This window comes from Giardia intestinalis, chromosome 5, assembly GCF_000002435.2.
Source record: "Giardia intestinalis strain WB C6 chromosome 5, whole genome shotgun sequence".
Lineage (NCBI taxonomy): Eukaryota > Fornicata > Diplomonadida > Hexamitidae > Giardia > Giardia duodenalis.
The window spans coordinates 544,158-555,054 of NC_051860.1; the positions used below are offsets into that span (position 1 = coordinate 544,158).

Genomic DNA, 10,897 nt, shown 5'->3' on the forward strand with positions numbered 1-10,897 from the left:
TCCGAGTGAACGCTGAGCAACGCATCTCTTTTCGCACCAAATCCAGAGCTACACAGAGGGTTTACTCCGTAATCATATCAAGTGCTGCGCCTGTCTGAACACTTTCTCAACCTCGTGGATGATGAGAGCATTTCCGCTTTCGCGTGCATAGGAGAGGGTATCGCGGCCTGTTGCGGTCATCTGGTCGTGCTCGTCAGGCAGCATCTTCATTACACAGGGGAGGTGGGAATTTTGGCAAGCGATCATTAAAGCGGTGCGGCCGTCAACGGTCTGCATTTTCTTTTCAAGAGGGAGCAGAACCGAGACAATCTCATCAAATCCGTTCGCACACGCAGCCATCAGTGCAGTTGCGCCATCCTGTGGGCGCTTAAACGACGCCTCTTTCTCTGCAAGTACCTTTACACACGCAAGATGTCCGAAAGAGGCTGCATACATCAACGCAGTCATACCATCCCTGTCAGCCACACAATCTTCATATTCAAGAAGCGATTTAACGCACTCCAAATGACCGTACTCAGCCGCATACATTAGTGCCGTGCGGCCACAGCCATCTACCTCCCCACGCTGCGTATCGAGAAGCCTCTGCACCTCCGTGATGTTCCCTCCCTTCGCTGCCAGCATAAGCTCTGTCTTATTACAAAAAGGAGACACGCTATAATCAATTAAGGAAGTAGTGCTACGTAAAGGCACGTCCGAGTTAACCTTGTGGCCTGTACGATGTGTGGAGTTTGTGGACACGTTGCTGCTCGTAATAGGTGACCCGGAACTCGTCCTGACAAGAAGTTGATTGAATCCGAGAGTCTTAGAGGGTGACTTAACAGTGGAGGTGCCTTTCCTTGTGCTAGATGTCTTTGTAAGATCTGGGTTGCGAGATTGAGTTGGGGAAGTATGAAACCCAAGCACATCTTCATGTGTGCGCGGGAAAAGAAGACGGTCTGCTGCCCGAGGAATAAATCCGTGCTCCTCAAGCTTAAGTGTTGCAGAGCGCACCGTGCCTGTGAAGCGATTGGCTGCGATGCTGTTAGCCATAAATGCATTTGGATTTCCTTGAACATAGATGCCTCCTGGGGATGCACTGGTTACCAGGTGCGCAGTATTAGTGGCCGTGTTTATCAGAACAGAGTCATCAGTATAGCCAGCTGCCTTTAGATTCTTCATTTGGTAACAATTGGCGCACCCCTGCATCTGGCTGACGCAAGCTGCAGCGAACGCACGTGTTTCCTCGAGAGCGTTTTGAAGGGCAGCAATACGTTTATCTTTGGCATGCAGTTGGCAGGCTATTTCTGTAAGCTTGGCGGTACATTCGGGGCAGGTGCAATAAAGCCTGATGCCGTAGTAATCGGCAGGTAAGATTCCTTGAATCTGAGCAGGGCCCATAGTAGCATTAGGATCAGGGGGTATGCTCCCCTGTGTGGTAACAAGGATGCTTCTGGAGGGAGAGTTAGAGTGGTCAATACGTTCATGTAAAGGCCTGCCCTTGGCGTCTGTCTTTGGCGTGTACTGTCTAGGAACGATTAGTGTGGGATCCAACTTTTCGTGACTGCTGACGGAAGGAAACGGAACGTGCTTCTCCACCGAAGTGCCTATTAGCGGAAACGGATTTGTGGAGTCGATGACATCTTCGTTCCTGTGGAACGCCCTGTTCCTTTCTTGGATATCTTGGCGCTTACGCCGCAGCTCCTCGTGCTCACGCTCTATCTCCTCCGCGCTTAGCCTGATATCGGCCCTGCCGCAAGTGCCGTTGTTTGCTGGCTCCCCCGAACCGTAATGCTCGACACCCTCCGGAACAGTGTATCCCACTCGCTGGTTAGCACGGAACACAGAGTCCTCTGTCTGACCGCCCTCGTCATCACTGGAGTATGCTTCATACGCATCGTTTACTACTCCGGCAGCCGATATCTGATTGATGATATCATCAACATCGACCTCATCCTGAGTAGCAGCGCCAACGTTGATCGGTCCGGCTGTCCCTTCTACAGATTCATCGAGAGCAGACGCACGAAGAGTATCCTCAACTGTGCCCTTAACGTCAGCGGAGGGGGGATAGGCGGTCAATTGGGCGAGGGTGACTGGAAGCAGAGGCGGGGGTGATTCGGGATTTCCGTCGGTTGGAAACATTGCTGACAAGGCCTCCAGGCGAGAGGCGCTAGCCTTCATAAGCTCCACTTCGCGTTCGGCAGCCGCCTGCTCAGCAAGGGCGAGACGCTCAGCCGCTTTTCGCGATCGCTCCGCAGCATTCTCAGCGAGCCTACGCTGGATGGAGTCGGCTTCCCTTTGCTCTTCTGCACGGCGTTCTGCGGCCTTGGCCGCAAGGACCTCTTCTTCAGATGGAGGCCTCTCCTTCTCGCGCTCAGAGGCCAGCTCATCGATATTACTAACGAAATCTTCCATAGCCTTTTTCTTTTTGTCTATCTCATATCTGTTGACGACCTGGCAGACCTTCTGTTGAGCTAGACGCATAGACTCGCTGAGACCCTCCATTGGAGGAACGACCTCATTCTTGAAGGATTCGGTCATCACCTTAGAGTGGCTCATGATCACGTTGGCCTTTTCCTGAGCCGACATTTCAGCAACTAATGCCAAGGCCTTCGACGAAACCTTCGACGACTGCAGGAGACGCATGCTCGCAGTAATGACACTAGGGTCTATGTCCGGGAAGTCGAAGGACGCAATGTAATCGGCTATATTCTGGAAACCGTGGTCCTTGGCGATCTTGATGGCACGAGCAGCATCGTGTTTGGATATATGGTTCCCCAGCTCGATTAGCTTCTTGACCGACTCCGTCTTTCCCAGGCTACACGCCAACTCGAACGAAGTCATTCCGGCACTATCGCGGGCACGTTTGAGCGCACCGTGCATCAGCACGATGGACCTTAGGCTCTCCATTGCAGCAGCAAAATGCAAGGGCGTAGAGCCGTCCTTGAGCCGGGTAGCTATCTCGTACATGCACATGTCCGAGACGCAGCCAGGCTGGTCGTACCTGATGGCAGTGAGGATGGCATTCTCGCCGCGGTCATTGCAGATGCCGTGCTCAATGGGGGCAAGAAGCTTTGTTATGCGCCTATCTCCGCGTTTACACGCGAGGATCAGAGCAGTGTCACCGCGGCTGTTCTTCTTCTTTGCATACGTGGGCAGTGCCTCCACGATGGCATCTATGTCTCCGACCTCACACGCCCTGAACCACTGCAAATAGTTTTGGACCTTCATCTATGTGCCTCCTTTATTTTCTGCGTGCGTCACCTTTTTTTATTTTGGCGCAATTTTCAAAAACCGATACCCAGACCACTCTGGACGTTTCACTGATGTACTATCGTTATTAGCAATCACATAGGGACCGCCGTATAGTTTTCTGTTCACTAAGCAATTTCTATTAGCCCTAATTAGGTTCTTTTAACCGATGGATGTATTCTTCTTTCCTTGCTGGCCATCTTATTTAGTATATTCGCCCGCTATTTCCCCTCCTTGGCACAGGCATATACGCCCTTAAAATATCAAACGTCAGGGTGCCGTAAATCACTTTAAAAATGAAACCCATTCTAGATGAATCTACTGATGTACCTGTTTCTATTCTTCCAATTAGTGAGATTGAGAATCTGGTAAGGGCCAAAGATATTATTTCTCTAGTTTCTAGGCCGTATTTCGCGGCCGCCATTAAATCACTCTATCCCCCCGTGATGAACCTTATGGACGATCAGAATGTGATACAGCAGGTGATGGTGACGGTCTATTATCAGGAAAACCAGTCTGAGAGCGCGCTGCAGACAGTTAAGACCAACCTCGTCAGTGCGTTTCAGGACTGCGGCACTGGGAGCATTGCATTGGCAGCGCTTATGTTCAAGCATCCCATTGTTCTAAGTAGAATTTTCCAAAAGCTCACAGAGATCACCATTTTAGACACAGAAAGCATGATACTTTCATTTGAAAAGCTTAATACGCCATCAACCCGGTACTTCTTCGAGGTAGTTACAGCAGCCTTGTCATCATTTACTTTGCATCACGAGCACCTAGTAGCGTTTATCAATTACTTGCTTGCGTTCCCAGCGTCCTTTGATGGCCTTGTGTCTTTGTCTGGATACGCCTGTTTTCAGACCTTGTTGGAAGCGCTGTTTGTAGTTAAATTAAATAGAACGATGGAGGTTACCTCCAAGATAACCTCTGCGTGGCGTGAAGGAGGCATGGGGTCCAGGATGCTCACATGTCTGATCCGCTCCTTTTCATATACGAATCGCACGATCACCTGTGTAGATCTTACCAGAGGGATTGCCGATATATTAATAAAGGGACTACTACTGGACATTGATTATATAGTCGAAAGTACACTTGAGGCGATTCCCGAGCTGACTAGAATCATCGCATTTTCAGACCAATCTGCAGCATACACAGATTTGTGCGACTTTGCTGATCATATTCACATGAAGGCGGACGCCCTTCGCTCCCTTGTTGACCTGTGGGTTTGCGCTGTGAGATGCCTTATGATACGGATACACCAGAACGCTGTTTCCATCTACTCGTACCAAGACAGTCCTATATATGCCTCTGGCGCGACTATCACTGTCTCGGATATGAAACAGCACAACATTTTCGTGGTAGATATCTTTCAGCAGTTCATAGATGTGTTGCAAAGCGGAGACTTTTCAATGACTCTGGTAGGAGATTACATGCATCCACCAATACTGCACTTAACTCTACAGAGACTCACAGCGGTAGCGCGCTTGCTCTGCGTGGCTGGGGACATACGTAGCTTTCATTATTTCAAGACACATGGATACTATCCGCCAGATTACTTTATGGATCCTGAGAATACTCACAGCACAACTAACCACCAAATTGGAAAGGTGTACGGTGCCCTGCCACCGACTGCGCACCTCACCATCATTGGGTCTGACGATGTACCAATAGAGGAGCTGTGTCAGACTGACAATGGAGCTGTTGTCGAGGCCTCTATGCTTGGAATTGTGAAAGCGCTGCTGCAAGCTAATGTGCACGCCTTTGTCAACTGCATTTTCAGCAACTCGTCTAATGATTTGCAGTGCTTACTTTCTCTCTGTACAGCCGTTGACTCCCTTCTTCTGGAATACAGGTTCATGATTCCGCAGCTAATAGAACAGGTTGTAGCCAATGAGTACATCACTACTCTATTTTCTGATACTCTCAAAGGCATCTCCTCGTTAGTTGCTCACAACTCAAACTTCACAGTGGAAGAGAGCCTTACGGATAGGCTTACAAATAGACATAGGTTACGCCTACCTTTGAAAGCCGTTTTTGTTTGCTCTTTTGTCCAGAACCTTTACAAGATGCTCGACAATGAAGGCGATAGAAGACAGTTAATAGGAAAAAGAATGCTTAGTCTGCAGAACATAAAGATCTCGTTCACAAGCGAATCCCAGCAACAGAAGCGTGGACAAGACCCGCTGGCTTCATTCCTCAATGAAGGGTCTGTTATACACAGTATACTCAGGTACAGCTCACCTTTGTAATCAGGAAAAGTCATTTAGAGTTCTTATTTAGTTCTGCTTCCAATGCATTTAGGCAATCCATATACGCGTGCTGTGAGTGACCTGGTGTATCCGTAATAGATCCCTTCACTTTACCGGTTTTGCTTAGCCTTGCCGTCTTGATTACATTGATCTTATTCTCAGCTATCCAGATGGAGTGTTGCTTTTTGAGAGATACTAAGAGCTTCATCACCGAGCTCTCCCCCATATTATAGGAGCTAATTAAAAGAGGAGCCAGGCTTCCCTCTAAATATGCAGTGAACTCTCCCTCCTCTTCCGTTCCGGTTGCCTTGCTATCTAGACCAGCATCCCGCAGGGCGTACTCGTGAATCTGAGTGATGGCCTCCTTGGGGGAAGTCTGCAGAAGAGACAAGTTCGCCTTTAGAGAGACCTGCTTTGTAGTCCTTGAGAACCCGGCAGGGGCAGTTACTAGACGCTCTCTCTCGACCTTACTTGCGCCGCTCTCAAATCCAGGGATCTTGGATTTATGTCTAGAGATAGATGCGTTCGCAGATTCAGTGGTTGCAATAGCACTGCTCATATAGTTGGCAATCTCTGCTGCCGCATGGTGGGCAACATCATTATGCAGCGAGGGGGGCCCAATCAGTCGTGCAGCTTGAGCACCAGGTGTGGCACTATCCCTTGACCTGTCCTCAGAATATGAAGCACTGTCCTGCAGTGACATTGGCGAGTTATCGCTGTTATGAGATATGCTGTATCCAGTTCCTGGATATCCTAGACTGGTAAGGAATATCTCATAATAAGGAGGGATGATCTCTAGTTGGTCAATGATGCCACTGCCGATTGTCGACTTCACATACGTTTCTGTCATTGATCTCACAAAGCGCAAACAGAGGCGAACATCCTTGCTGTCCACGCCGTAAAGTTCATAGGAGCGGTGATACATATCTGCAAATACCTTGTTTGTGTCTGGATTAAGTAGATAGAAGACATTTTCTGGAGAAACCCCGTGCTCTAATTGAAGATACGTCAAGACGTGGTCACAAGCAGTATTGAAGCAGGTGGCAAGCATCTGAATGAACTTCAGTGGATCGAGCTGCATCGTGGCTGATCCATTGCTATCACCTTGTAGTTCTTTGCGCGCTGGATTGATCTGGCTTTGTAAGGAATCTGTAATGGGTATAAACATTTTTGTAAGGACTTCGTTTTGCAAGTGTAATAAATATGAACCATGCTGAGCAAGGTTTTCAGGAATAAACCGAAAGACAAGCGCGGGCATTGCCGTAATTTCTGCATTAAGGTCTTCTGCGTCATTGCTGTGCCGTGCAACAAAATAGTCGCAGGTAAAGCTCATAAGGGTCACATAGACCTCTAGGAGTAGACTCATATTTGCTTTAGCGAGCGTCTCGATGTTTCCATTAGAAAGTAGAGACATCATTATCCCGATGTAAAGCTCAATAACGTCAGTCACAATCTCCTCTGTCTCATCAACAAAAAGCCCTTGAATCAATGACCTGTTACAAAAGTAGCCTATCTCAACAAGAATGGTCGCCGCGTCATGGCTGCTCAGAAACTTTGAACACCCTTGTGACTCAACACATTCCAGCAGTACAATTGCTGCGTAGCGTACAAGGCGATAGACCAGCTTAGATCCTATGTGCTCATTGACACTTGTATTAAGTGCGCTGATAGCACTCTTGCTCAGGCTTACCCCAAGACTTGCTCCAATGCATGGCTGTATGACTCCAATAGCATTATCCCTATGTATCCTTAAGATGCGTACAACCAGCTGTACAAGAAGTCGGCAAAGAGAAGAGTGTAAAAGCTCCTTGTGGTCGCGCACATGGTTGATGAGCAGCTTCATGGCCGTAATTACCGGTTCAGTCGACTTGCTGATTTCTTCTTCTGGTACAGAAAGCTGAGAGATGATCTTAGATAGCTTTGTATCGACGTCATGGAAGGGTATCATAGAAGCAATGATGGATTGAACAGATGGAGGACAGCCATGCGAGAATTGCGCAGACAGCACAGTAAACGGCACATCCTTTTGCAAAACTAAGAGAAAGGTTCTAAACAGCGACTGTAAGGACTCGAGTGCTCGCTCATCTCGCTCATACATGCGCAGGAAATCAATAGTGGTGGTGAGACACCAGGAAATACTAGTGCTTTGATTGACAGAAGGGAACAGAGGCACATTCTTACTGCTCATCTCGGAGCAGATAGACCTTATGCAGTTTGAGAGCTCGACAATGTTGACTGGAACCTGAAGGCTGTCTGGATCCGAGAGTAGTAAGACCTCACTGGAAGTGAGGTTAAACACATGTCTGGGCTCTTGTGATAGACTAACAAACAGAGGAAAGATGGTGTTCGATATCGTGGTAAGGGCTTCCGTACAATCACTGTCTTTTGAGGTGGGAGGACAGTCACCAGTTGACGCTTTCAGAAGAAGCACAATTCGCACAAGCACAGGAGCTATAGTGTCGATAGAGTTTTTAGTCAAGCCTGGCAGAGAGGGTGTAAAAAAGCTCACAAGAAGAGTTTCTAAGGTCTTAGCAATCTTGGTAAACAGGTCTGGGGGCAACAATAAACTTGAATTAGGAAATGGATTGGCAGTACTAAAGGATAAAGAAAATAAAAGGACACAGTATCGACAGAAGAACTCAAAGAGCTGCACAAAGGTTGCTTGGATCATACGATAGGTAAGTCCTTCCGCAGTACCAGACGAATGGGGCGAAATCTTAAGCACGTAGAGAGAATTGCAGGCTGTTCCCTTTGAATGTAAAAAAGTTAGAAGATCATGAATGGTGCACTTGGAAGCAAAGTCACAGGCTAAGGATAAGAAGTGATTAATGGATGCCATATCCAGCTGCAGCAGATTGATATCGAAGTTCCTAAAAAGCTCACAGGCTGTCACAAACAGGCCGTCTATAAACTCTTGTAGATTTAACAGGCATATGCTTTCAGGTCCTGCCAGCAGGAGAGTGTTGGTCAGGTCAATGAGGATGCTAGAAAGACGATAAGGTTTTGCCAGAAAATCAGCGAGAATAAGGCTTTCGGAGATGACATCGAGGGGATTGAGTAGAAGCTCGGATATCTTATGCGTGTTTTGCGGGGGTCTAGTAGAGATGGGAGTAGTGCCAGCCACATTGCCACTGAGGCTGGGCACAGTAGGTACAGTAGGCGTCCCACTAACGACACGCTGCTTGGTGGTGGGCGTTGTTGTTTGGCGAGTACGCGACACCTGTATTTGTGGAGACTTCCTGTCTGCCAGCTCGCTTGACCCTGGACGAGACGGAGTGCGCCTTATCCCTGGAGTAACCCCAGGAGACCTTGTGCGGGCAGTGGTTGAGACAGGAGTTGCTGCTGTGGTGGCAGGGGCAGTAGGAGGATGGGGATCTACATTAGGAATAAGTCCAGAGTTGACTGCGGCCTGAATACTCAAAACAAGACTTTTCAACCTCTGGACCTCGGTCGACGAACCACCAGTGGACAGCGCATTGAAGCGCATAATTTCGGCCATGATGGTGGACACAGGGGCATTCTTCTGATATCCTATCATAGGCTGGAAAAGGATGTCAGAAAGGACCTGCAAATGTTGCGGAGACTGGATGTGATGAATGCAGCACGCAGAAAGCATCTCGGTGCAAGCGTTACGGATCCCTTGTGACGCATCGCAAACAAGCCCCATTGATGCTTTGCTAAGGGCTCCAAGAGCCTTTGTAGTTAACGTGATCCTAGACCTGAAGGAGTCGATAAAGCTTTGCAACTGATCCTTACTCCTAATATTGAGACCCGAAGCCTTTAAGTAATAAGAGTACCCTTCGAATGAATCTTCTAGAAAGGATGAAACATTGGTCATAACCCCCAGTTCTGTTGAGAATCCATAGCAGTGCTTAAGAAAGATCAGCATTTCCTGTCGTTGGTCGGGAGACTTGCTGCTGAGCGCAGCTAGTACGTCGGTCATGGCCTCTGTGAGCGTTATCTTATTGATTAACAGAGCCATCATAGATTTGTTGCAGTGAGACACAATAGCGGGCCGCTTTTCTCTGAGCTTTCCTATTAAAGACTGAAAAAATTGCTTAGCAAGTTGGGGAGGAAACGCTTCGATTACGCTTCCCATGAGTCCTTGCAACCTGATAGCTTGAATACAGCACGCATTATTAGATTCATTGTCAACCAGGTGCTTTACTATTTTAGTAAGATTGCTCCACGAGTTTGTCGGAGGGATTCTTGGCTGCGGGTGGCTGGCTAAATCGTCATAGATCTGTTTTAGTATATTGCATCGCTCCTCCCACTTCGAAGAAGTGTTTTGGAGAATCGTTTCCCACCCAGGGTCAACTGTAGGAAAGTAGTAGTCTTGGAGTGCAGGGGTACCCCCGTCTACTGAAGATTGCAGCAGGGCTGAAGACGGGTTCTCAGGCCTAGCATCCCCCCTTCCTTGTCTAGGCCCTGTGGTACCTTTTTTCATCCCTCGCTGCCCCCCTGGTCCACCTCCCTGGTCCACTTCCTTCGTTTTATCTGCTATTGCACTAAGAAGTGCCTGGAAGTGTGCTTTAGGGAGCTCTGACTCTAGTATCCCCATCAGATCATGAGCGTCCTTAGAGTCTAGCGTGAGTACCTGTGCAATTGCCTCCTGCGACGCCTTTCTAACCTCTGGTTCCTTGGCCTGGAGAGTCTGAATTAGCAGAAAAATCACGTCGGTGAAGTCTAGTTGCTTTCCCCGTGCCGATGAGTGCTCTATTTGTTGTTTGATAAGCTCTGTAAGAGCTATCAGCGCTGCCTTGGCCTGAGTCGGATTGCTACTCTGAACTGTACTAGTTACCACTCCCATGACTATATCGTGTGACCGCTTCTCGAAATCTAGGAGCAGAGCCATCGACATTGCACGCACATTACTCTTGGAATGGATGCAACAAGGATAGATCAGCAAAGAAACAATCTCGTAGAAGACGGGCCAAGAGTGCAATTCTGGCTCGTCCTTAATCCGCTCAAGTAGCTGCAGTGCAGCACTCAGACAGAGCAAGTTCGAGTCTCTGAGTGACTGGGGAAACACATCGCTAACTGACGCAATGGCCACGGATGGCTCTTCCCTAATCAAGCCCTGTATTGTTTCTAGTCTTATCTTCCATTCACTCTTCCCGGAGTTATCATCGGCTGGAGCAGCTTGCATTGGCCACTCTGTTTTTGTTTTTTAAATTTTCTTCATCTAAATTGCGAGCAATGAAAAAGAAGATGGTGATAACGACTATGCGCTCTTGCTATTCTGCCAGGACAACTTTGTAGCTACGCGGATCACAGAGCAGTTTATCACCTCCTGCTGCAGTTCCGTCCAGCGCTGTCCATGATCTGCTAAAGGTTTAAAAAGCTTTTAGAAACCACATCGAATTATCTTCGCCCTACAAATCTACCAATTGCCGTCTTTTTTAAAATCTTTGGCGATT

General features: G+C 48.1%; 3 protein-coding genes across 3 annotated transcripts; 1 reads left to right on the forward strand and 2 right to left on the reverse strand.

The window, feature by feature from the left end:
* Positions 1 to 72: 72 nt before the first annotated feature.
* On the reverse strand, positions 73 to 3,207 carry GL50803_0017053 (Ankyrin repeat protein 1; the record flags this gene model as incomplete). The annotated part of the gene is made up of 1 exon (XM_001705740.1): positions 73 to 3,207. The coding sequence occupies one exon, from the start codon at positions 3,205 to 3,207 to the stop codon at positions 73 to 75; it is 3,135 nt and encodes a 1,044-aa protein (XP_001705792.1).
* A 317-nt stretch (positions 3,208 to 3,524) lies between these two features.
* On the forward strand, positions 3,525 to 5,477 carry GL50803_004644 (uncharacterized protein; the record flags this gene model as incomplete). The annotated part of the gene is made up of 1 exon (XM_038046115.1): positions 3,525 to 5,477. One exon carries the CDS (start codon positions 3,525 to 3,527, stop codon positions 5,475 to 5,477), a length of 1,953 nt encoding a protein of 650 aa, XP_037902137.1.
* A 10-nt stretch (positions 5,478 to 5,487) lies between these two features.
* On the reverse strand, positions 5,488 to 10,626 carry GL50803_0091480 (STU2-like protein; the record flags this gene model as incomplete). Its single annotated transcript, XM_001705737.1, has 1 exon — positions 5,488 to 10,626. The coding sequence occupies one exon, from the start codon at positions 10,624 to 10,626 to the stop codon at positions 5,488 to 5,490; it is 5,139 nt and encodes a 1,712-aa protein (XP_001705789.1).
* Between the last annotated feature and the right edge of the window lie 271 nt (positions 10,627 to 10,897).